The following is a 27,522-nucleotide window of genomic DNA, read 5'->3' on the forward strand; positions in this document are numbered from 1 at the left end:
TGGACTACAACTCCTACAATCTCCAGCCAGTTGTGCTTTTTGGTGAGAGTTGTACTAGAAAACATCTAGAAGGCACCAAGTTAGTGAAGGCTGTCATAAGACAAATCCTGGCTTGCTGACCACATAATCCAGTGTTTTTCAACCTTTTTTGGGCAAAGGCACACTTGTTTCATGAAAAAAATCACGAGGCACACCACCATTAGAAAATGTTAAAAAATTTAACTCTGTGCCTATATTGACTATATATAAAGTAATTCTCTTGAATTTTTCAATTTTTCCCATGGCACACCAGGCAACATATCGCGGCACACTAGTGTGCCGCGGAACAGTGGTTGAAAAACACTGACATAATCCATAGTAGTGATGTGCACATTTCTGCCTAGTATGTACAGAGTTCAAAAGCAGCAAAAATTTGCTATTAGATGCACATTTACTAAACTACTGACTTCGTCCATGTGCCCATGAGATCAACAGATGACATTCTGGATGATCTAATGGTTGCAGATGCCCTGTGGACCAGAAATCAAATAAGCTTGTGGAATATTGTTGTTTCACAGCTGAGGATTGGGGAGACAAAGGGAAGGAGGAGAAAAATGTGCACACACCATCCAATTGCCACCCCCCCAAAAAATAAGGCCTGTGAATTGACACACAAAAGTGGGAGGGGGTGAGGGTTGTCTCAGCAGTAATTATGTGGAAAATATGTTATCTAGGGTGCAAAATACTTTTGTAAGACTTCCATTTCATCTTATGACATGAATTTCCTACAAATGAGAACATTTTCTTATCAAGAATTCTTGTATTTGCAGCTTGGTAATTCTTTGAAAGCAACTAACAGATCTGTTTGGCAAAAACTTACTGAACAGTTTTAATATGGCAGATTTGGGCACCTGAGTGAGTAGAGAGAAGACCTCAAAGAAAAAGAGGCATATTCTTCAAGATCTATGCCAAAGCAATTGGCAAAGCAGTGATGAACTCTGCTCATTATTAAGGATGGATGCACCTGCTAATTTTTGTTCCTTTCAGGTTCTCATTTTTCTAATCTTAAATTCAGTTCACTCACTAATCTGCCTTTTAAAAAAGTCCCCACAAAAAATTATCATGATTTTAGTATGCATTTTTCACAATATACAGACTTTTGCAAAGCAATAGAGCCCAGGGCTTGCCGATCAGAAGGTCAGCGGTTCGAATCCCTGCAACGGGGTGAGCTCCCATTGCTTGGTCCCAGCTCCTGCCAACCTAGCAGTTCGAAAGCATGTCAAAGTGCAAGTAGATAAATAGGTACTGCTCCGGTGGGAAGGTAAACGGCGTTCCTGTGCACTGCTCTGGTTCGCCAGAAGCAGCTTAGTCATGTTGTCCACATGACCCGGAAGCTGTACGCCAGCTCCCTCGGCCAATAAAGCGAGATGAGCGCTGCAACCCCAGAGTCGTCTGTGACTGGATCTAATGGTTGGGGTCCCTTTACCTTTATAATGCATTCTTTTCACTAATGTGTGCACTTTAATGCATACTTTCCCCTAAATATTAGAAGGCAATGTGAATTTCTGTGCACATTTTTTGGTTGGAGAACTGCACTGCAACATTTGGAGAAGTGAGAGTTTCAAAGACTAGCTGTCTTTCAGTTCACAGTTAAAATGCCGATTGAACCAAATCTTCTGCACCCCCAATTCCTACTCATTACACAAAAGCTCACCTGTCACTCAGCTATGCTCCTGTGCAGATTCTCATGGGGATTGGGATAGTAAACTGATTTTTTAATTTAAGTAGCAATTTCTACTTGACAGTTTGGTTTGGCTTCATTTATTCCACCACAAAATGGGGAAGCTAGAATAGCTATGCAGTACAGTATGTGTCCTTGCAAAAGTGAGAAAATGTTCTTTTTTTATATATGAAGCCTTTTTTATGGGAGGGCAATGGGGGGGGTGTAGGATGACAACACTTTTCATAAATGCTGAGCTTAAAACACAACACTTTTGTCAGGGCTTACAAGACAGCTGTCACAGCTTCTGCTCTTGTTAGCTTGGTGTGAGTGACAGACTAGACCCTCTGATTTGTTTTTAAAAGCAGTGCTTACAGAAGACTGAGCTGGGGTGCTTTTAGTGACCAATTCTGTCGGCAATGAAAGGCATCCCCTGCCCAAACATGGATCTCTGTGAAAGGCAGGTGTGCGTGTGTGTGTGTGGGGGGGTATCTGTCTATGGAATGAACATTGCTCTGAATGGTCAATGCTTGTTCTCGCTTATGCGATTGTTCAAGAACTCCAGCTTGACCGACCACTCCAAGAATTATTTCTTAGAACAGGAATGGGAACTGGATCTGCCCAGCAGGCTTAATCCAGACCTCTCCCAATTCCTCTGGGCCAGTTTGACAGGTGGGCAGAGCATCACAATGACATGAGGTGAAGGATTCTCCTTTGCTATTGTGGTTTGAAATCAAATTGTGCTGACAAATGAAAACAGGGAGGTTGCTTTCAAACTGCACAGGCAAAGGAAGTGTTTCTCTTATGCTTCTTTTGTCCGTGTGGTTTGAAATCAAACCGCAGGGGCAAATGAAGTGGGGTTTGCAGCGACTGCTGATCAGATGATCAATGGCTGCTGCTTTCTTTGCCTGTATGCAATTTAACCATGCAGGCAAAGGATTTGCTGTGTCAAGTACCGACAGCACATCTTGCTTGCCAAGGAATAACCAGGAGTGCACTTTGAGGGTCCCGATTATTCCTTTGCAGCCACCTCTTTTCCTTGCCCCACCCAGGATATATAATGGAGTAGCTGGGGGTGATTTGGGGGGAAATGACATTATGGGCTGTATTAGAAACCCCTGCTAGGCCTACAGGTAATTAGATATTTAAACTAATTTGCAATGCATTTTATTTACACTTTTCCAGTTTCTGAAGGTTGCTGCCAAAAAGCAGCTGATGTGCACTTGAGACTGCACTCCTAAGTATGTCTCCTCAGAAGTAAATTCTATTGAATTTAGTGAAGCTTACTCCCAGGTGAGTGGGGTTAGGATGACAGTCTTTTTTCTGCTTTTTATTGTGAATTTCAGAAACCAATAAAATTCATCACTCATTCTTGTTCTTTACATATGAAAATAAATTATCCCTTGTTACCTCTAGATTTTATCTGCTCCTCAAAGTCCTAGCATGTTTGTGAAAGTGGGGATAACCATCTGAATTTGACTGCTCATTCTAAAAACTCATTTTAAAATTAAACTTCTCCTTTTCTTCTGCCCCCCCTTCCCTGATGCCTTAGTGAGGGGAATGACATTGTGAAACTAAGGTAGTGAGAGTGGCTATAATATTAACCTCTTACCTGGGAGAAAGCATCACTGATTTATTTCTAGAGGTTTATTTCTGACTAGACATGGATAGGTTTCATGGTCATTAACTATGAAAAGGAACATGGAGGGAAGATAATTGATTTGCAAATATCTGTTGGTGGCTAAAAGGGAAATAATAGTTCCGCTCTATTCTGCCTTGGCCAGACCACACCTGAAATAATGTTTATGGTTCTGGGCTCTACAATTTAAGAATGATATTGATAAGCTGGAACATGTTCAGAGAAGGGCAGCCAATATGTTCAAGGGTCTGGAAAACGAGTCTTATGAGGAACAGTTGAGGGAGTTGGGTATTTAGCTTGGAAAAGAGAAGACTGAGAGTAGAAATGATAGCTGTCTTCAAACATCTTAAGGGCTGTTACATGGAAAATGGAACAAGCTCTGGAGGTAGGACGCAATCCAATGGATTCAAGTTACAAGAAAGGAGATCTAGAAGAACTTTCTGACAGTAAAAGCTGTTTGACAGTGGAACGGGTTCCCATGGGAGGTTGTGGACTCTCCTTCTTTGGAGGTTTTTAAGCAGAGGTTAGATGGCCATCTGTCATGGATGCTTTAGTTGAGATTCCTGCATTGCATCATGTTGAAATTGATGACCATTGGGGGTCCCTTCCAACTCTACAGTTCCATGATTTATGAAATATGAATATCTGATCCATGTTACATAACAAATATTTCTGCATTAGTGAATGAAATGGAGTGAGTGAGATCAACTATTTGCTGCAGAACAGAATATATCAGATGAAAGTGCAAATAGATATTGGAACGCATTGCAGCATGTTCGCCCATCCCTCGTCATCTTTATCTTCTCATTTCTGAGCAACTAAAATGCCAAGGTGGCAGCTAGCTTACTTCTGCAGGTTGGCTTGGGCTCTCTTATGCTCCAGGTCTCATTGGCTTGACAGTGGATGACACGGTACCCTGTGTAGTAGTACCCGGGGTCGCAGATCAACATTAGTTGTGCATTGTACTGGTACTGGGTCTCGTAGATCAGCCTCCATCTACCATGCTCCACAGCAATGCTGCCAGTATCAGGGCAGCTAACCGCTGAGCACCAGCCATGGAAAGAGAAGAAAACAAAATTAACAAAATTACCTGCAAGAAACCAGACCAAAGACCCACCACCACAGCTGAACATTGACCAGTTGTGTGACCTGATGAAGCTTACAAGTAAGGCAAAATGGCTGCTTCTGCCACCGTTACTGAGCTCAAATATTTGGCAATGCATGAAAGTGGTTGGGAGTTGGTCACAGGGAGGGATGCTTGGAGGGAGCAAAAAGCAACACATCACAATTAGGATATTGCACCCTCATTCCAACCGTATAATGCTACCCATGTGACACTAGATAGTTTGTCATTGTTTAATGGTTTGTAAGACACACTGGGAACTTTTTTCTGCCTGAAGTTTGGGTTTGTTTCTTCTTACATTCCAAATAAACAAACAAACAAACAAACATGGAAGATGAAATAGCTTAATGGATGAAAAGCTTATTGGAAACTCTGACTGGAGGAAATATATATCCAGACCAGATGCTGAGGAGGACAAATGGCAAGGAAGGGTAGGCCTATCAGAGGTAATTAGCCATGCAAACTGAAAAGGGAATCTCCTTATTCTTGAGCACCAGATGATGGGGACAGACTACAAAGGAAGGTTTATACTTTCATGCCCTGCTTCTAGTCTTCCCAGAGGAATGACTGGCCATTGATGGAAACAGAATGTTGAACTACACAGACCGTTAGTCTGATTCAACAGAGCTCTTGTATTCTTCTTAAATAATGCCAGATGTTTAGTTCAACAAACATATAACCCCCAAAAGGGAAACATTACATAAAAGGGGACTTACCCACGCATGGAAGAGGGTTATTGCCATTACTCCACTGCCCGTTTGTCAGGCACTCAATGCCGGATGCTTCCTGGGCTTGAAGGTGGAAACCCTGCTTGCACTGGAAGACTGCTTTGGTGCCCACTGTATACTCCTTGCCAAAAACGACCCCATTCTTTGGCGCTTTGGGAACTCCGCAGGAGAGGGCTGGGAAGGAAATGGTGAGGTGTGCCATCATTTGCACCTTACTTGAGTTCTTTGCTTCTCTAATTGGATTATTCCAAAAGTAGCCCTTCTTGCCTATCCGCAAACCTCCCACCCCAGAAGCACATGAGCATAAGTTCGGAGGTTTCTTCCCCACTAATTTTTCCTCTAACAATGCCTGCTTTGATGAAGCAGCAATGCTGTGATTGCAAAATTCGGAATTAAAATATAGATCAATGCAAGTGGTAGAGATAATCCACTCCTTCTCTTTGCCTTCCCAACAACTTTCTTTGACCAATGAGTAAGCAGTGGTTGCAAAGAAAGGGGTGGGGTCTGAAACAGCTGGCCCCACTTCAGCACCTTATTTGCAGGTGAATAAAAATTAGGGGGCAGCTGTGTTGGTCATGATTCAACCATGAAACAATGGGGGGGGGGTCGGGGGAAGAGGGAACTTTCAGCTGCAGTGCAGAAGGAGCTTCTTTAGTTTTTCTTTCTTCTTTTCTTTTTCAAAAGGAAAAAAGGAACTCTCCATAATCACAAGTCCCTCCCTTCAAACAAAGAAAGTACGAATTAAGTAGGTCTACCTTTAAAAGCAAGCTGAAATTAATTTCCACCCTAGTCCTATTGCTGCCCAAATAATTTTGCCCCATTCTTTAATTTTGCTTTGTGGGTTCCCCCTGCCCCCTCCAAACCCCACACATCCAAATGCCCAAAATGAAGTGAAAGGAGATCTATTTCAGATCTGGAGGTGGCGTTGGCAGAACTACACTTGGTTGTATGATGCTTAAGTATCTGGTCTGAAAGGCAAATGAAGGTAAAAAAGAGTTCAAGCTCATGATATAAAAATCCAGACCGAGTTCAAATGGACAACAGACAGTAGACAGGAACGGACATCTGGAGATGAATTCTCATAAGAGCCTCGGTGGGGAGTGTCATATAGGTAGCAAATGACACAAAGTACACTGTAAGGATATCACAGTGCCATATCTATGGGAGTGGGGGATGCTAGCTGGGTTTTTTTTTTGCCCTGGATAAAACCTCCAGGTGAGTGGCATTGAGGTTCCCAGACTGTGTACGTGTGTACACAAATGCATGCAGGTGTATGTGTGCCAAACTGGGTCTTTGACCAGGTTGATATAAAGCCCAGTTTCACCCCTGGGTGTCATTACCTACAGTGGGGCCCCTAGATCCACCCCATCCACTTGAAACAGTGCCAAATGCCCCACTCTTCAGTGGCATAAGGAGCATGAAAGCTGTTTAAACTTAGGATGAAATGAAGTGGCAGCTGGGATAAGGAGGGGGGGGGAAGAGCCCTGCACAAACGGATCTCACTGGCCAGCACAAGGGTCATCAGTCGCATTCTGGCTTTGCAATGATAATTGTGTGCATGTCATCTGAGCCACTAAGGAGCTCAGCAAATCCTTTGGCAAGGCCAGGCGTCTAGACGGCTGCTTGTGATGAATACCAATTTCACACAGCAGCAGCAGGAACAGCAGCAGGAACAGCAACAGGCGCCTGGGAATCCTTGCCCCTTCCAGCTCCAGTCCTGTAATCTCTTTAACCTTCAGGTGTTATCTGATCAAAACAATCAGGAGGGCCTGGTATGCAGCTCATCCCCACCTCCCCATACAGCCCATTTCTTTTCTTTTCTTTTTTTTCCCCCAAACCACTTTTCTGCCTGATTCTTCTGGACTTCTGCAAACAGGCTCTTTTCTCTCTCTTTTTTAGATGCTCATTTTGTGCATCCTGTCCATGTAAAACATGAGGGCCATTTTCCGACTGCAGTGCAGGACAACTGTGGAGCTGGCCCAGGCGAAGGGCTGTAGCTCAGTGGTATAGCATCTGTTTTGCATGCAGAAGGTCTTAGGTTCAATCCCCAAGGGCACCTCTTGCTTGAAACCATGGAGAGGTCAGTGTAGACAATTCTGAGCTAGATGGACCAGTGGTCAGACAGCATATGGCAGCTTTCTATGTTCTGAAATATCTGCTCAGAGCTCACACAGTAGACAGCTTACGCTGTCCCTCAGCCCTTCTGCTCAGCAGGTATTTTGCCCCATCCGTATATATAAATCAAGGAAACACTAGTGTCTGGGCCAAATGGTGGCGGTGGTGGCTGTACCTGAACCCAGACTTGGAACATATATTCTCCAGCTCAGCATCCCTCAGTCAGCTAGCACTCAAAGCTTGAAGCCCAAATTGTAGCAGATCACTTCGTTATTCATGCAAGGGCAGCCGACTGGCGTGAATTAGAGAATCTTTTAAATGCAAACTGTATCCATTTAAATCAGACAAGAAAATTGGTTTTCAAATGGAAAAATCAAAACTGGAAACAGAACTGATCGAATCGAACTCTAAAAACCTTTCCAAGATGTATAACTTGTTGCTAGAGTGGCATACGAAAGACGAATTGGTTAAATCGACAATGATAGATTGGGCGAAAGACGTGGGTCATAATATCATGATGGATGACTGGGAGAGATTGTGGCAGAAAGGTATCAAATTTACTGCTTGTAATAGTTTAAGAGAGAATATAATGAAAATGTTGTATAGATGGTATCTGACACCAGTTAAGATAGCTAAGATGAATTCGAAAATGTCTGATGTGTGTTGGAAATGTAAATCTACGAAAGGTACCTTTTTTCATATGTGGTGGTCATGTCCTGGGGTAAATGCTTTCTGGGATAAGATTTATAACGAGTTAAAGAAGGTAATGAAAATTACCTTTAGTAAGAAACCAGAGGCATTCCTTTTGAGCATGACCAATGAAGAGATTCCCAGTCAGGATAGAGGTTTTTTTTATGTATGCCACAACAGCTGCTAGAATTTTATTGGCAAGAACCTGGAAGGGTGAAGAGATCCCAACAGTGGAAGAATGGCAGATGAAGTTAATGGACTATATGGAACTCGCTGAACTGACCGCTAGAATCCGAGACCAGAGGGAGGAGAAGGTGTCGCAGGATTGGAAGAAATTTAAGGACTATTTACTTAAGTGTGTAAAACTGAACATTTGAATATTTGAGCAGAACTAATTAGAAGAATCGGCTTTAGCAGATTAATATTAGGAAAATTGTTCAGAAGAAATTTATGATGTGAATGATTTAATGGTGCAAGAACACTTTAAGATATTGACTATAAGTGATGATTTATACAAGATTAAATAATTTTAAAGAGTATTAAGAGATTTGGTAAAAGCTATTGGAAAAAGATATAAAGCTACCTAAAGAGTATATATGACTTTAAAGGCAGTGGAGGGAACAGGGGAAGTCCCCTAAAAGATAAGTTAGAAATAAGAAAAGTACAAAGATAGATGTTTGTTAAGGTTTGTATACGTTCTTTTTTGTTTGGTGTTATTGTGATTATTCCTATTTTGATTATTGTTTATTATGTATTGTGTTTTTATTGTGTTTATGTCTATGTAATGTTTTCTTTCTTTCTTTGTTTTATTGTAAAATAATAAAAAATCTTAAAAAAAAATTAAATGCAAACTGTATCAAATTTCTCCTCCATCCCTAACAGCACTGGCCAAAGTCAGGGGCCATCAACACACATCCTTATTCCTTTCTGTACACAAGCTATGCAGGTGTTGAACATTACATGCAAATATCTGTATAAGTGGACAGCCCAGATATTTGTGTATGCTGTTTAATATACATACATGAAACCACAGTGCAAAACTATCAGGATGATGATGCTCAGCTTGAACTTCATAACTAGGAACTAGTGCCTGAGCTTGCTTTTTCCTTCTCTCCCCCCTCCCCCCTATTCCCTCCTCCCTTCCAGTTCCTGAGGGCATGGGCTGTCTTATCACTGATATTTATAAGCGGCTTTGGAAAGCACATTTTCACCTTAAGAGCAAAGGTAAAATGCTTTAGATATATAAATGGTATAAATATTGTGGTCCATTATATATATATATATATGTATATGTATATATATATAGAGAGAGAGAGAATGAGAATACTACTTTTGTTATAATACTGTAAAGGCTTTCCTCAAGTTGTTACAGCAGCCCAAATGTTTTTTATCCTTTTTTTAAAAAACACACACACACACAGCAACAGTGTTCTGAAATCTGAATTCCAAACCATTCCCCGCTCCCCCACCCCGCCAAGAGTCAGAATGAATGATCACAATTTTACTCGACTGCAGACATTTTGGCCCCTCTTGAGTTATCTGCTCCATAACTCTGATATTCCACACTTTAATTAACCATCTTTTAACATCTGGCATGCTTGCTCCTATTGCCCTGCATAGCTTCCAGTTGGATGATCTCCACTAATCCTATGTCAATATACAACCTAGTTAGTCTGAGCGCAGGCCTGTCCAGACCAGCTGCAGCTCACCAAAAAGTTCATTAAGCCACTAAAGGCGGCCCTTGACTTCCATCCACTTCACTTCTACCACAGATGGTCAGGCAGAAATGGACTCTGCTACTGGTTCATCAGAGAAGGTGGAGGCACCCCTTTGGCATCAAAATGACACCCCAGCTTGACAAATTTGGCAGGATGTGGTATGATGAGTCTCTGTTTACATGCAGCAGAGAAACCTGGTTTTTCAGGATGGTAATAAATTTCCCATCTGCTCCTCCATGATACCCAGCAGAGAGCACTGCTCCCCAGGAGTAAGGTAAAAGTGGACAAAAATATATGGCTTTTTGAGGGGAGAAGCTAGAGTCGGTATTTTCCTCTGAAAGAGATCCTACAGTCTTCAACTGGAAGAAACCTGCTGGCATAGTGGTATTTGTAACTGTGATGTGCTAAGAAAATGAAGCAGGAATCAGGACAAAGATTTGAAGAGCCAATAAGCCATTAGCAAACTCCAAAAAACAAGAGAAGGTTGTTGAGCCAGGAGGCACCGGGGTTCTGATTTCCATGTTTCAACAGGAGGGATAGTAGTCCACCTGTGTTTTCAATACAAGTTGGCTGGTGACTGAACAATCTTCCTTCCTTCCTTCCTTCCTTCCTTCCTTCCTTCCTTCCTTCCAGACAGCACATTCACTCACATCAAATCCCAAGCACTTCCTTGCATGTAGATCATTTAGCCACAACCAAATGCAATGCCTTGTGCTGTGCTGTGACAGTGAAATACACACTTCACAGCAAAAGTACCAAGGTAAATCACAAGTCCAGAGAAACCTGGAAAGAGTTTTCAGTAAGCAGCAAAAGTGACCACTGGCAACAGCTTGACCTAGTCTGAGAATAATAATAATAATAATAATAATAATAATAATAATAATAATAATAATAATTTTCTCTCTGAGATTTCATGTGCTGCTGTATGCAATATAGCTGTAGGAAGCTCAGCTGGAACTTTCTTCATTCCCCAAAAGCGGCACACATTGCCACTTGATTTTTTTTAAATTCTTTTTATAACATCTCAGGAGCTGGCATTATTCAATGGAATATGCCCTTTCAGGGCAGTCAGCGCTTTGGGGATGGTGGGATGATAATTGCTGCACATTATCACTTGGCTGCCCTGGGTTCCAGCAGCTAAAAATCAGCTGGCTCTTCGTTTCAGAAGACACTGATAATTAATTCCTGCTTTCACAGGTGGAGATGTGCTCACACCGGTGGGTTTTTTAACATGTTGCTCCCAGTGGGATTTGAAAGAGTTGCAGTTACCATGGTTACCCCAGCTAGTGCTGAGTAGGCCACACCGCCCAATTCTGCTGCTCCACTCAAAACTAGCTGCTTTCATCCCACTTCTGTTAGACTGAGCTCTCTCCTTTTTCAATGAGAAGGAGGTACTGTAAGTAAGATTCTTGCAGCGATGCCCTACTTAGACTACTAGTGGATGTTTAGTCAGAAACACTTGATTAAAGATCTGATAATCCAGTAGTTCTTGTGTGACAATGGATTTTGCTGATCTAGCAGAAACTCTTTTTGAATTCCCTTCCCTCATTTCATGTGAGGAAAACAACCCAAGTTTGCTTTGGGATTGAAACTTGAGGGACTGGTAAGAACTTGGGGACAGCCTTGAAAAATATCACTCTCCTGTCTCCTGGTTGTTGTTGTTGTTGCTGCTGCTGCTGCTGCTGTTGTTATAGTTTTACTTCTGGCCTTACGTTTAGTCAGCCAAACCATGGTTTATTAAACCAAGGTTTGTTTGATCTTCTGGATCCTATCCAGTAGCTTAACTATGGTTTGTTTACTGTCAACAAACCACAGGCTGAAGCCATAGTTTTTTGGAGGCTTATGAACCGGGGTTTGTTTTAACTATAGCTTAGTTTTACACGTGAACCCTGGACATTTCCTTAAATTTGGCGACCCCACCCCAAATGGTCATTAAACTATAAAAGCATGGAGCAAGAACAAGCCAAGCTTTAGAGAAGAAACCATATTTTGTTTAGTCATCTTTAGGACAACTCATTATTAACCCATGACTAAACAAACCACATCTTAAACAAATCATGGTTTAGTGTTACACACAAACACAGCAATTGTGGCAGAGAAAATGGGAAGGCAGGCCAAAGTGAATGGTCTCATATCATCTGAGGCTGCATCAGTGGTGAAGCTAAGCAGCTGTGGATCTGAAGGATCCCCTGGGTAGGTGGCCACTTGGTGTGTAAGAGCAGAATATTAATAACAATATTGCAACAAGAAGAAAAAATGGGGAGGACGAAAAGTGAAAACCATCATTTTGGTTGAACTGCAATTCCAAGAAAAAGAGATGTGGTCATGAACCTTTGGACACCTTTGAAAAGATAATTTTCGTGCTTCAGACCTCTAATTTTTGCAATATAACAGCCCATTTCCCCCCACTCCAAAAATATATGTAGAGCAAGGTAAATCATAAGCCTAAATCAACAATAGAAATAATGTGTTTGTTTCACAGCTTCTCCCCTGCCTACCTTGGCACAGAGGAATGGCTTCATTCCAGTGGAAGTAACCCTGTGGGTGCCTTGAACACATCGCAAAGCTGTGACCAACAAGGCGGTAGCCGGCATCACAACCGAACTGGATGGTGCTTCCTGGCTGCAAACCAGTGTGGCTGAGGATGGAACCGTGGAGAGGAGGTGGAGGGAGGCTGCAATAAGGGGCTAGACAAGGGGGAAGGGAAGAAAACACACCCACAAGAGTGTGAGAAAAACATGAATTGCTCTTGCTCACATATATATATATCAATATTGCTACACAGAAGCTGGGTTCAGATGACCCCACCTGCAGGCACTGAAAAAAATACCACGGGCTGGCCCTGCCTCCTATGTATCCATGTGAAAGGTCTCTGTACATTGGTACACACATAGATCTCCTTTTGATGGTTGCCAAACATGCTGATGGCAGAGGGTGTGGTCACTGGATGCCTTGGGGGCAGGGAATGGCATAGCTCATGTGGTCACACAACCCCGAACCCTTGAAACACACATAACTGTGTTGTCCAAAACAATTTATTTAGTCTAGTTTTCAAAGCCCTTTAGTATTTTGATTGCTTGTCACTGTACTGTGCCCAACACATCCGGATGTGTATTTATTTCTGCCCCTCCCTCCAGTCCGAAAGGAACCCCCAGCTTGTTTACAAGAGGTAATAAAGTAAAATTAACAACTGCTCAGACCATTAAATTCAAGCAATTAAAGTCACTGTACCAACCATAAAACCAGTAAAAAATAATACTGCGGATATCTGGCATCTGTATCAACAATGATGTTAGGAAGTGTGGCGGCACAAATTACAACTGCGGCCGAACATTTATTATAAATGTTAGGAAATCTACCGGTAGAGAAGATCCTCAGGTCTGGGGGCTAAATGCAGCTCTCTAGATATCTCTAATTAGCCCTCAGTGAGTTCTTTTTCCTGGATGGAATGTGTCTTTGAACTCTGATCATGCCTCTTGCATCATGCCTTGATGGAGGATGGAAAGATTGGTGTGGGTCTGGAGAAACCTTTGATTTTTGCATGGCTGAAATGTAGCTCATTGCACAAAGGTATGTCAGATTCCTTGATCTGTTCATTATTATTATTTTTTTGCCCTGGCCCCACCTACCACTGGCATGTCCCGTCCCTCTGTCCCATGAAGAATGAGGGCTGAAAAAGATTCCCCACCCTTGAGCTGTATGCTGAACATTTTGGAGCAAGGAAGTCAAAAGTGTATGTTAAGACCACCAGATTAATCTGGACTGGTGCAATGTAAGGAAGGGAAAAGGTGTGGACTATGAAGAGAGGTGGAATATGGGATACATCTTTCCGCATTATAGTTAGTTGATTTCTGATTTTCACTTCTCCCAGCACATCTCCCTGTAACATGTAGCTTGGGCCTCATTGTTTGTTTCAACAAACACCACAATGAGAGGAAGAGATAGGAGAAGGAAATGAGAAATGCCAGGTGGCGCTGTGGGTTAAACCACAGAGCCTAGGGCTTGCTGATCAGAAGGTTGGCGGTTCGAATCCCTGCCATGGGGTGAGCTCCTGTTGCTTGGTCCCAGCTCCTGCCCACCTAGCAGTTCGAAAGCACGTCAAAGTGCAAGTAGATAAATAGGTACCGCTCCGGTGGGAAGGTAAATGGCGTTTCCGTGCGCTGCTCTGGTTCGCCAGAAGCGGCTTTGTCATGCTGGCCACATGACCCGGAAGCTGTCTGCGGACAAACGGCGGCTCCCTCGGCCTATAGAGTGAGATGAGCGCCGCAACCCCAGTGTCGGACACGACTGGACCTGATGGTCAGGGGTCCCTTTACCTTTACCTATTTAGTTATACTGGGGACGCGGGTGGCGCTGTGGTCTAAACTTGCCGATCAGAAGGTCGGCGGTTTGAATCCCCGCGACAGGGTGAGCTCCCATTGCTCAGTCCCAGCTCCTGCCAACCTAGCAGTTCGAAAGCACGTCAAAGTGCAAGTAGATAAATAGGTACCGCTGTGGCAGGAAGGTAAACGGCATTTCTGTGCGCTGCTCTGGTTTCGCCAGAAGCGGCTTAGTAATGCTGGCCACATGACTCGGAAGCTGTACGCCGGCTCCCTCGGCCAGTAAAGTGAGATGAGCGTCACAACCCCAGAGTTGTTCGCGACTGGACCTAACAGTCAGGGGTCCCTTTACCTATTTAGTTATTAGCTTCAACAACTAGTGTCTGGCAAAAGGTCTAGAACAGGGGTGGGAAACCTCAAGCCCAGGGGCCAAATGTGACCCTCCAGCCGCAGGCCCTTCCCCACCACACATTCTCTTCTCAGGCCAGACCCCTCACTGCCTCCACTCCCTTTCTTGAGTGCTTTTGCCTGGTAAGAATCTGCTATTGAATCCTGATAATGCCTCTTGCTTGCTTGGATGAGGGACAGAGTGGCACAATAGTGTTTGACAGGCAGAGCCACCTCCTGGCTGGTTGCAAGTGATATGGCAGGGAAGGGGTTCAGGCTAAGGGCACCCTGAGCTTGGTAGAGCACAGCCCCCTTTTCCTTCATGCACCAGCTTCTACTGGAGAGGGTGTATGTGCATGGAACCTAGCCTACTGTACAATGCGCATCTGTTGCTGTGCCCATTTTTAACTTTGACCTGGCCCACCAATGGTATGTGGCTCCCCAAAGGGAATGTGGCCAGCGGACAGAAATAAATATTCCCAGCCCCAGTCTAGAAAGACAATATTAGAACAGACACGGCTATATAACATAAACAGGCCTGAGATGGCATCCGATATATTTCTGCTTGAATTTGCTTTTGTGCCTCTGTGTTGTGTTGTGTTGTGTTGTGGGGGAGGGGTGAAATGCCACGATAAATTGCCAATTAAAAAGGAAAGGAAAGGAAAGGAATTGGATTGGATTTCCCAAAAGAGAAACAGCAGCTAGTTTCACCATTTACATTTTCAATGTGGGTGTTTTTTACACTGGTCTTGGTTTCATATGAAGTTTAATTACTCCGCCTGTATAAAAGCAATTACCGGGTGTTTTGGCAAAGAGTCCCTTTAAAATTAAACAACCCAGTCTTGGAATGAAGCGTATTTTAATTACTTAATGAAAAGCAATCAAACTCGGGACAGGGACACGTATAAATGTGTCATAAATAAGTTAATACTGTTATTCCATAAATGAATGAATTAATATTTAATTGGCAGAAATTATGTTTTGGTTGCGTTTGCTGAATGAACACAGAAGCTTTGTTCCTCCGAGATTGCTGGGTGTTACTTTTCATCTCCTGTCTGCCATTTAGAGTCCCAAACAGAGTATTTCTGTGCACCTCGAAGGCTCAAAGCAGAGGAAGGGGGGGGGGGGATAAGAGGCAGAAAGTGGCCCCAAGTTTGAGAACAAGAAAATGTAGGATCTTAAAATATACAACAGGCTTATAATAACCTGTAAACAATGAGAGTGGGAGCATACTCACACCACATATTTAAAGCACTATGTAGCCACTTTAAAAACCCATGACTTCCCCCCAAAACAATTTTGAGAGCTGTAGTTTGTTCAGGGTACTGGGAATGGTTGAGAAACCACCTATTCCCCTCAAAGAGCTATAATTCTCAGAGTTTTTTGTTTATATTAAATTTGTATGCTGACCTTCATCAGCATACAAATGGTATGCTGACCTTCAAGATCACAGAGTGTTTCATAACATAAAATTTCAAAATGAGAACACAAAATACCTAACTATAAAAACAAACTAACTAATAGCTCCCATCCCATAAACACATTACGTCAGGCTTGATCCAGGTAATTGAGCTGGGATATAAGGGTTCAGGTGGCCCCAAAGGTACCATGGACCTAAGTTGTTCAGGGATTTGTAAATTAATGCAAGGGATTTGAACAGGCATCCCCAAACTCGGCCCTCCAGATGTTTTGGGACTACAACTCCCATCATCCCTAGCTAAACAGGACCAGTGGTCAGGGATGATGGAAATTGTACTCCCAAAACATCTGGAGGGCCGAGTCTGGGGATGCCTGGCTTTGAAGATGGGCTTGGTGGTAGATGGTCAGTCAGTGCAGATGCTTTAACACAGGGGTCAGCAAACTTTTTCAGCAGGGGGCCAGTCCACCGTCCCTTAGACCTTGTGGGGGAGGCCTGGACTATATTTTGAAAAAATAAATAAATGAACGAATTCCTATGCCTCACAAATAACCCAGAGATGCATTTTAAATAAAAGAACACGTTCTACTTATGTAAAAACACCAGGCAGGCCCCACAAATAACCCAGAGATGCATTTTAAATGAAAGGACACATTCTACTCATGTAAAAACACGCTGATTCCTGGACCATCCGCGGGCCGGATTTAGAAGGCGATTGGACCGGATCTGCCCCCTGGGCCTTAGTTTGTCTACTCATACTTTAACATGTTATTGGCCAGGTGCTGCTCCCCCCCCAAAAAAAAAAAACCTGGCCACTGCATTTTGCACCAGCTGGAGCATCCAAACCAGGCCTGAGGGCAGCCCCGCACAGAACACATTGTAGTGATCCAGCCTCGAGGTTTATTCAAGACAGCACGTGTAGGATATGCAGTCTCAGTTACATGGGGAATCATTTAGCTAAAGAAAATGGGTTGAGCTATTTTTATGCACGAGAACAGGATACTGGAGTTCTATTAATAACTTCACACTGCAAAAAAACCCCAAACAAAACTGAGCATAAATTTCTCAGCTCATTATCACTACTTTATGCATCAATACACATGCCATTTCTATCCCTCCTATTTACTAACCTGAATAGCGGATTCTGAAGCCCTTTCTGCTATAGGCGTGGTCAGAGGACCAGTGGAGATAGACTCTGTTGCCAGAACTGGTTACTGTTAGAGGAGCAGAGTAATTCCCACTTAGGGACAGCAATAATGGACTGTGGCCTGAAGGACCTTGAAGAAAGATCAGACAAACAAAACATAGTAATATATAATAAGCCCTTCTGCATCAAGCCATGGGTGCATATAGTTTAGCTGCATTGTGCTTCAACCTTGGTCAGCCAGTGCCTCTTGAAGCTCAGAAACTGTACCTAATGAAACAGCTGTCTCCTCTTGTTTGTCTCTAGGACTTGGTATTCAGGAGCAGGAAGCCTCCAAAAGTGGGTGCTTCACTTAGCTACCGTAGCTAATACTGATTGATAGACCCATCTTCCTCCATGAATTAGTTTAATTTCTCCTTCTAATAGCAAACTCATTTGGTGAGGGCCAACAAATCTGAAGCCCAAACATGGCCAGCCACTGAAAAGCAAGGGGGAGGTATCAGCGTGCTTGAGAGGATCCTCAAGTTTTGCAGAACTACAAACATTCTTTAGGGAACCTAAAAATTGCTGGTAATTTAGATGACATTTGCAGAGTGGATTAAGCCCAGCAAATTGGTGGTGGTGGGGAGACTGGAATGTGACAAAATTGGAGATTATTATTATTTAAACAGCACACTTTCACAGATGTGTTTGTGTTGTGCATAGCATAAACTACAGTAGGCTCATAGGCACAGGAAAACATCATGTACCTTATGCCTGGGGAATATCACAGAGGGGAAATGTGACCAAGAGCACTATTGACTAAATGTTTCAGGAGGGCTGTCCAATGGTGATAAGCCTGCTTTATGTGCTTACTACTTTGAGTATTTGCAAATAAGAAGGCTGTATGGCAAAATGATCTTACTGAGGTAGAAGAGTAAGGAGGAGAAAAAAGGGAGACATGGCAGATGCTTCCTGAAAAGCCCTAGACCAGGACTAACTAAAGCTTGACACACACACACACACACACACACACACACACAGGTTGTCTCAACAGAGAATTATTAAGTTGATAGCAAACATTGGCACTGAGATTTAACAGTACGGAATTAGTCTTAACAAAATGAGGTAATCACAGATGCTCCTAAGAAAGGAAGGAAAGTTGGGTTGTGAATGTTGCTGAGGCCTGTTAGATCTTTGCTTATGTGTCACATTTGCTTAGACATGACTAAGACAATGGGTTTTGGTGTGAAGATCTTGGGTATTTTATTTTATTTTATTTTTATTTTTTTCAGTTTAAACAAATCTTTATTATGATTATTAAAATACAAATGTATACAAGTGTATAACAATAATGAAAAAACAATAGCAACATCAAATCCATGCAAAACAAACAAACAAACAAACAAACAAACATATTCTATGCATTATGTTGTTTATAAAAAATTATTAAAAGTTTTTCCAGCTAACAAAGCAAAAATGAAATAGCAAGACGTGATGGGTTTAAAGAGAGAAAAAAGAAAAGGAGAGAGAGGATAGAGGGAAGGAAAGGGAAAAAAAGAAAAGAAAAACATAAATAAAGAAAGAGAAGAAAAAGAAAAAAAGAAAAAGCAGAAAAAAGAAGAAAAAAGGAAAAAAGAATAAGAAAGAATAAAAACAAACTTATAAGATCTTGGGTATTTTAGATAGCAGTCTTATTCCCTCCCCCAGAACACTGTGATTGGAGTGCCTTGGGGAAATCATTCACTGAGATTAGACCTGTATGTCAAAATGAAAGACACACATAGGGGAGCCTGCCCATGAGGCAAGGTGAGGCAGTGGCCTCAGCATAGCAGGCTCTGGGCAGCTGAGAGAGGGCAGATCCAGCCTTTGAGAATGCCACTTATCATCTCCTGCGCTTGTCAGCAGCCACTGCCACCTCCTCCTCGTCTGCTGTGCACCTGCATGCCATGTGCATGCATGCAGAGGCTGCGGCATCAGCATGCATGTGTGCTGCAGGTGAATGCATGCAGCATTTTCTGTTTTGCATCTTGCAGCAAAACATCCTGGGTGGCCCTTCACTCACAAATTCTCTGCTCCCTCCCCACTCAATCATTTCCTTAGCTTGGTTTTGCTTTAAAACAAAACAAAAATTCAGCAGTCACTTTGAAAATGTAGGTTGGGGGGTCACCCAAGTCGACAGAGCAACATGGGACTTTAGGGAGTCACTGATCCAACTTGAAATGCCTTGTTAACAATGCAATCCAACTCAGGAATGTGAATGACTTACCCAAAGCACCCCTGCTTGCCTTGTAAATCAGAGAGTACACAGAGACAACACACACCTCTGCCAGCTATTCTCTCAGCACAATTCTTAGATTTTATAAGGCTATTTACCTTCTACTTTGTAAGTTATTTTTCTTTCAATGACCTGAACAGCTCAAAATCTCCCGATCATCCTGGTGACTCACCATCAAAGATGCCAAACTCATCATACTGCTTCTCACTCAAGAAGTACTCGACAGTGAAGGTGATGTTGTATTCTGGCTCCACCTTGACCACCCAAGAGCAAGTCTGAAAGTGAGGGTAGCTGCCTGTGAAGGTTGGACTCAGGATCACTCCCATGGAGTCTGTGCGGACCTCATTCATTGGGCAATGAACTGATTGGTGCAAAAGGAAGCAAACACAGAATGTCATTTTGTGCCAGTGCTAGAGAGAAACAGCAACAGGACAGTAAATATACTTGTAAGGGGCTTATAGGGACATAGGAAGTCAAATCCTTGGTCCACCTAGACTGGAACAAGGGAATTCTGTATGCAAAGCAAGTTGTGAAAACAATAAAATATTTGTGTGGGGGATTGCTCATGAAAATTCAACAAAACTTTAGTGTGGATTTCTCCTTTTGTATGCAATTTTGCCTAATATACATTTTGCAATGCAATTTCCCCAAGTATTTTTTTTTTTTGCATTTAGTTTTCACAAATGTATATAAAGCACATATTGAATTTTATGCACACTTTATCCAACTATATACAGCTTTGTACACATTACCATGCTAAATAACTGCACTGCAAAATTCAGAGAGCTTCTGTATAACTGCTGTATCTTTTGATATTTTTATGTGTTTGCTGTTGTTTGTTTAGCCTTTAGTACACTCAGAAAAGATTTTAAGACTAACAAAAAATATCCACCGAACCCCATTTGCTGCCTGGTAGTTCCTGTCTCCCCTAGGGGGCTTCCAAGAGCCACAGTAACCTCAAAGTGACTTACCTTCACAAGTTGGAGGAGGCCCTTCAAACTGGAGGTGAGTACCAAGCCTGCAAGTCAGGATCTCATTTCCAACCAAGGTGAAGCCAGGAAGACACCGATACCTAATGATATCACCTGGGGAAGGAGAGAAGGGAGTTCAAAATGCATTTCAACAGCAGAATGAAGAAAATCAGACAGTGGTCAAACTAGACAGAAAGACTTATTGAAGGACAAATCTGTAAACTCTGGTTTCATTTAGTTTTTACAGTGTTAAGATCAGTTCTCTACATTTCCACAACAGTCCTCATGAAAATTCACCAGCATTTTAGTGCAAATTTCTCCACATACTGGCATGCATTTTTGGCTAATATCGACACTTTTGCCAAGCAATGTTCCCTAACATAATGCATTTTGGCACATTATTTTCACCAATATATGCATTTTCATGTGTACTTTACCCTAGTGTATGCATTTTTGTGTATAATTGTCTGGAGAATTGCATTGCAAAATGCAGAGAAATGTGAATTTTAAAGGGAGATTGGGTTTTGAATAGCATCTTGTTTCAGAGAGTGAGAATTGGAAAGGTTTGCTAAACAGAGCTGAATTTCACCCCCCCCATCCCGCAATAATGACTGGAAAAGATGCACCATCAATACCTCCTACTGCTGTAATAAGGCAGATAGGGGCTTGCTAAGGACAGACTGAGGTTGGCAGGGCCATGCCCAAACTGCCCTAATGGACCAGCCTCCACTGCAGCCAACACTGTGCTATCCAGATGTTGTGGGGGGGGGAGCAGGAGATCTGGAGCTCAGGCTCCCCAAACCATCCCCTAAGAATGCACTTGGCCTTGTATCCCTTTCCATTTTTGCCGTTTCAGATGTTTTCACACATGGTCCAAACATCAGCTTTAAAGTGCAATGCTAAAAAAGAGTTCCATGTGAGCTACTCTCAGAGATATATTTGCAAGCCTTGAAAGGGTGTCTATTTAAATCCAGAAAATTGCATTGCCGGGGGTGTGGTGGGGAATATGCCTGCTTTGCCTTAGCACCATAGTCCTGGTCCATTTGGAAGTCCTCCTGCATTATGGCTTCCTCACCTTTTTCAATGCAGGAAATCCCCACCCAAGTTTTCCTTGTGCCACAGTTGTGCCTTTAGGAAGTACTGCCACAAAAGACAGCAACGTAACATTAATTGAGCTACTTTGCAATGGCTTCCCCAGCTCTCTGCGGCAACCAAACATTCACTAGCCAAGCCTCATTGCTCTCTGTGTCTCCATCTGGTGAGGTTTCCCCTCACCTTGCTTCGACCCCACCCCCATTTATCTTCCAAATCCCACCATCGCTGCAACGATGGAGATCCATCCCCCAAGCCTGGTTCTAAATCAACAGCTGAATGAGGTGGGTGAGTCCTGGCTTGCTACAATGATCCGAACGTGTAAAGCACTTTTACCTTGCATGCAAAACACTATTATGGGGTCGCCTAACAACTCTCAGCACAACCTGACATGCTGAAAACCCTGCCAACTTGGTCTTCAGGACCAAGGACAGCAACTAGGCAACTCAAATTCCACTCACCCTGTACACTCATATATATTAACAGCCATGTCTTCCCCCAGAGTATCCTGGGAACTGTATTCTGTTAAGGAGAATACAGAAAACACCACAGATCAAGTGCCAGGGATGCAAGTCATGCAGTCAATACCTATGTTGTAATCCTCATTCTCTGTGATGATCTCAGCATTGGGGACCATGGTTGGAGGTTGGCATCTAGAAAGCTGATAGGCTGAGAAGAGAGGGGAATGAACAACATATGTCACAATTCCAGATTGCTAACTATATGGATTTGCATGTGCCTTTTGTGTTTAAATGCAAGAAATGTAAGCATTTAAATGTATCCCAGGAAACCAGAAACCACAGGTCTGAAGACCTATCTCCATCTAACCTACTCATCCATCTAACCTACTCATCCCCACCTCCAAATGCAACCTGTTTCATCTTTTCTTTTCTTTTCTTTTTTGTTGCTGCTGCTGCTGTGTGCAAGGACAGAATAATTTTTAAAAGAAGTAAAGTGATCTGAGGGAGGCAGGGTTTCCTGTGCTTTTTCCCTCCCATTATCTTTAGTCAAGTAGGTTTGTAGCACTATAGAAACCAGCCATGCCAGGCATGTGAAACCTGTGCCCCTGAGATGTTTGGTGCATTATAATTCCCATCATCCCTGACAACTAGGCATGCTGATATAAAGCTTAGCAAAGGGTGGGCTTTTGTATGCTCTGGCGGTGGATACTTTTCAATGTAGAATGCAGCTTATCAAAGCTTAAATAAATATGTTAAACGACACGGAGCTCGACAAATGTTGCATGCAGTGGTTTAAAAAGACATATATATCATAGCAGATGTCAGCATGTCAGTGAGCTGTACAGACCGTAATAGTGAATTGCAAAGACTCCTCCGTTGGCCACGTCGCTGTAGAATTTTAGGAGGACCTGGTTGGAAGAGCTTTGGGTGGCTTTCTTAGCAGAGTTCCCTGTAAAAACACCCAGTTGTGGGGCTGTCTGCTGAGGCCCATCCCTAAAGAGAAAGAAGAAAGATGAATGGAAAAAAGAAGTGCACAGCAGCTGAATGGGTCAAAGTGAGAATGCTGTGCATCAGTGGCTGGCTCCCTGTGCCTCCCACCCACCCACCAGCTCCATATTCCTTATTTAATGCAGATCTGATTGGTAATCAGCAGGATTAGGGCCTTCTAAGTGCATCATCTACAGGTAAGAGGATGTGGTAACTGTAATTGTGCTGGGTCACAATAATGAAGGCTTCCTGCCGCTTTCCTCCTCCCATACCTCTGGAGCAGATTTGGGGAGGGCATGGAGTTTGTGCAGGGTGCAAGTTTCCACTGCACAAGCAGAAATCCTTGTGTTGATGAAACACATCAACCATGGTTTTGACTCTTCCACACTCATGTGACCTCTACTCAAGTTGAGCTACCATTGTTGGGCATTCTCAGTCCGCATGTCCTTCTTACCAGACAGTGATGAAGTCATTATATGGTTCAGTTTGCAGCAAGGTGAAGTTGAGGTAGATGCCATATCCAGCCGACACCGTAAGAAGCCACGTGCAGTCCTGGGAACTGGGATACTGATTGGGGAAGCCTGGAGAGTAGATGGTGCCATTGTGTGCAGTGATGTTTCCTCCACAAGGTACTGCATATTGATTGACAGGAAAGAGGAAAAAAGAAGTCTAGTCAATTCCTGCATTGCAGGGGCCCTTCCAACTCTGCAATTCTATAGATCAAGAACCTTCCAAATCAGGAGCGGCCTGATTTTGGTATGGCATCGCCTACCTTTTCTCTCCATTAGTTGGGATCACGTCTAATAAGAATGGCCATATTCAAAAACTTTGCCTCTTGCTCTGTGGCTGACTTACTGAAGCAAAGTGATCAAAAGAACAGCTAGGAAGGGATTGTATAATGGGATATATTAGACCTTTCCTAGCCCCTTGAGAGAAAATACAGTAAAAAAAGGGCATGCAAGATAAGATTCCATTTCAGTGCTGTCACTATTGTTATTGGGCTTTATTGTATCGGTCTTCTAATGAATCAGAAGGGAGAACATTAAACCTTATTAAAGGGATGTCCCGGAATATCCCTATATTTAGGGATAGTTCACCATCCCAGGTACGGCACTCCAACTTTACAGGGGAGGTGTGGTCATCCCAGTGACTGAGGGGAACAAAGTCCCTGTGCAGTTCCTTGAAGCTCCTTAATCAAAAGGTTGTCCGAAGGATGTGTTGCTCATAAAACCAAAAAAGTCAGCAGCATTTTGGAATCATGGCAGCCACCCACGCTGGGTGGTTGAGAAGTGTGTGCTGACAAGCCATCCCTGAATCCATGGGGTTTGACTGCTGGAAAGCCATCTCTCAGCGAGCGGAGCAGCAAGGAGTTAGTCATTAAACTTACTCCAGCACAGCAAGATGGATGTCAAAGGCACAAAGCAAGAAGGTGATCAAAGCCCCGTTCCTTCCACCTTATTTATACAGCTGATTGGCTCCTAGTTCTGCTCAGACTTTGATGGCTGATTGAATGTGAAACGGCAAAAGCTCACTTAGAACAATAAAACTCCACTCTAATCATCCTAATAGAGCTGGAGGTGTCCAAAAGGAGAAGAAAGGAGAGAGATCAGGAAGGAAAGGCTGCCTTCATAGGGGAGAGGGGAAGGGTCCAGCAGTTATATCTCAGGGGAAAATATAATGACTTGTTTCAGATGTAATGTGAAACGAAGTCAGCTCAAGGCATTTTGCTGCCTGAGGGCAAGATCAAGATGGTGCCCCCTCCATGTCATGTAGAGAAGCCAATTGGGATGGCTGTTGAATCTACCACACTTGAAAGCAGTAGACTAGCTTAGGGGAACAAGGGAACACAAAATTTCACCCTCTAATACTTTACCAACTACTGCCCCCCTCCCAGCATCTGCCACCTGACTCTGCCTAATGGTAGGGTCAAATTTTGATGCTAAACCATAGTTTAATGATACATGTATGAGCAGAAGCAAGCCTTACACTTGTGTTTTCTCTGTTCCTCTTGCCTCCACAGTGTGGCAACAAGAAGAAGATTGGAAGGATCCATTTCCTGTTTTAAGATAACCAGCATTTCTGGTTTTGTTCAAATGGGGTGAAACTCTGGTTAGTTGAAACTCTGGTTTGTAACAGGAGATGGGATCATAAACCATGGTATGACCTAGCTTGTTTCTACAAACCAGAGTTTAAACCAACCAGTTTCCCCACACTTTGAACACCAGAAGTCTCATAGTCAGGATGGCTATATTTTGTGTCCTGCTTCTGGGCTTCCCATAGGCATCTAGTTAGCCAGTGTGAGGATTGGGTGTTGGGCTAGATGGTCCTCTGGCTTGATCCAACAAGGATCTCCTTGTAGTCAAATACTGAGATAAAACGTTGCTGGCAATTGTGTTTGGAAGGGGAGAGACATATCCTTCTTCCCTTTTGCCCACTCAAGAAATTTCCTTTTTTTAAAAAAAAAAATGTGTGGGTTTTATAAACAAGAATAATGTTATACCAATAAGTATACCAAGTTTTCTCATGTCATATTATGTGTATCACAAAAATAGCATAAGGAATGTGGAAAAATATCTACAACATATGTTTCAATATTAGTGGTCAATGTATGAGTTCTTGGTTTATGAATTGGTTTAAACAATTAGGAAGAAGAAGAAGAAAAAGAAATACAGGAAGGAAGAGGGGGAGTGGGAGTGGTGGGTGGGGTGGTTATGTTTCTATTATCCTACTTAGTGTGCTTCCTTTTCAGGAAGTGACTCAATAAAGCCATACCTTCACACCTGGGCAATGGGTGGTCCCAGTTCCTATTGGTTCCATGTTGACAGGTTAATACTGGGTGGCCAATGAGCTGATAGCCGGGGAGACATTCAAAGGAGATGGACTGGCCCACACTGTAACCGGCTCCTCTCACAATGCCATTGGCAAAGGGCTCAGGGTCAGGACATTCCTGTAGCTCATAAGCTGGAAATCAAATGAGACAAGAGGCACCATATTTTAAGTTAAGCATTTATTAGCATGGCTTCATAACAGGCATCTGGGGCACAAGCAACTCTTGGACACACATTCTATTTCGCAGGGTCTCTGGTGTCCGGGATGCTGAAGGACCACCTTCCCCTTACAATGGCTCTGTAGTTCACTAATATCACTAGAAGAAACCTTGCTAATAATGCAGTGAACTGTTGAGTGTATCTGAAGAAGTGTGCATGCACACGAAAGCTCATACCAGGAACAAACTCAGTTGGTCTCTAAGGTGCTACTAGAAAGAAATTTCGATTTTGTTTTGACTATGGCAGACCAACACGGCTACCCACCTGTAACTGAAGACAGTAAGGCATCCATGGTAACATGTACCCTCTGAATGCCCTCCTCACCCCACTGTCCCATCCCACCCCTGGCACTCCCCCAGAATGCCCTTTATTGGAGACTTGCCTCAACTGAGTGGGATGGAGGACTTACACCAGCATATCTCTGGCTGAGCTTGGATGGGGGACATCAGTTGACATAGCCCTGGGTGAATAGCTGGTTCAGTGGAAGATCCACTTATTACAAACTCAACTCATCCTGGAAGATCTTAGGTTTGAAAAGTCCCTTTTCAAGACCAATCTTTTCTCTTTGGTTTAAATCCCCTGGTCTCACTCCCAATCAAATCTGTGCTTTAGGACATATAACTGCATAGGCTCACATATATCTCCCCCTTATTATCTTCCCCCCTTCTTCTCTACTCCCACACTTTCTCTCCCAGCGTCAAAAATTTAGTTTGCAATCTTTTGGGTGGGTGGGGTGGGTGGGTGGGTGGGTGGGGTGGGTGCTTCTGTTTGGGGTAGTGGCTCTTTAGAAAGGAGCAACAACAATTCTAATAACTTGTAGACAGACACCAAAGCTTTCTGTGCTTCTAATTAGAACCAGAATAAGAGCGGCAGGAAAAAGCCTGGACAAAAGACCACTGGGACAGAGTATTCCTCTGATGCAATAATTATGAGGTCTCCAAGCATCTAAGAAATTCAGGTCAGGTTGAAACCCCAGGCAGAGTGCAGAAGCCCTCCAGGACAACACATTGTGAATTAACTTGTCTGTGTCGGCAGGGTGAACAGGCCCTGGCTATTAGGATTAAGCAAGGCTACTGTGTAACCCTTTTATAGTTGCTTGGATTAAAGCCTTGAGATATGACTTCAAAATTAGAGAATTGGCTCTCGCATTCAGCACTCTTTCCACGAGCCTCAAGGGCAATCTGGCTGCATCATCCACAGCTTCATCGGCTCCCTCCTCCTTACCTTGGTATTCTACCTTAAAGCCAGGCTTGTTCTGTGAGTGGTCGCTGTGGAAATACATGGTGGTTTCATGGGATGTGGAAAGGAGGGAGCCTGGGAGGTCAGTCCCACTAAACCGGCTGATGATGTTGCTGGTGTCATACGGCCCATTACGGATTTCAACGAAGTCATGGTTAGGCTCGGTGGAAAAGTTCAAAAATTGGAGGTGGGCACCTGTATGACAAGGGGAAAGAGTGGGGGAAGGAGGTATATCCCAGGGGCCCAGCCAGAAAGTGGACTGTGGCTCAACTAGGAGTGCAGGCCACTCTCATGTTCACATGTGCCCAACTTTAAGACCATTTCCACATTAATTTGCAATGGTTGTTTTTTAAACATGCGTAAAAATTCACATTTAAATACTTATTTTCAAGTGCCCCAATAAACATTTTTAATGTATTTCAATACTTTTTTGCAGTGTTTTTCAACCTTTTTTGGGCAAAGGCACACTTGTTTCATGAAAAAAATCAC

At 43.1% G+C, this 27,522-nt stretch overlaps 1 protein-coding gene across 1 annotated transcript in view; it reads right to left on the reverse strand.

The window, feature by feature from the left end:
* CSMD2 (CUB and Sushi multiple domains 2) overlaps positions 1–27,522 on the reverse strand; it is a 512,122-nt gene that overhangs the window by 52,514 nt on the left and 432,086 nt on the right. The window contains 11 exon segments of the mRNA XM_033157666.1: positions 4,186–4,380; positions 5,178–5,363; positions 12,211–12,399; positions 16,966–17,112; positions 19,409–19,597; positions 20,208–20,321; positions 21,888–21,968; positions 22,608–22,753; positions 23,202–23,379; positions 25,520–25,708; positions 27,019–27,228. Of these exon segments, the coding sequence (XP_033013557.1) occupies positions 4,186–4,380; positions 5,178–5,363; positions 12,211–12,399; positions 16,966–17,112; positions 19,409–19,597; positions 20,208–20,321; positions 21,888–21,968; positions 22,608–22,753; positions 23,202–23,379; positions 25,520–25,708; positions 27,019–27,228 (1,824 nt within the window).

Source organism: Lacerta agilis, chromosome 8 (genome assembly GCF_009819535.1).
Source record: "Lacerta agilis isolate rLacAgi1 chromosome 8, rLacAgi1.pri, whole genome shotgun sequence".
NCBI classification, from domain to species: domain Eukaryota; kingdom Metazoa; phylum Chordata; class Lepidosauria; order Squamata; family Lacertidae; genus Lacerta; species Lacerta agilis.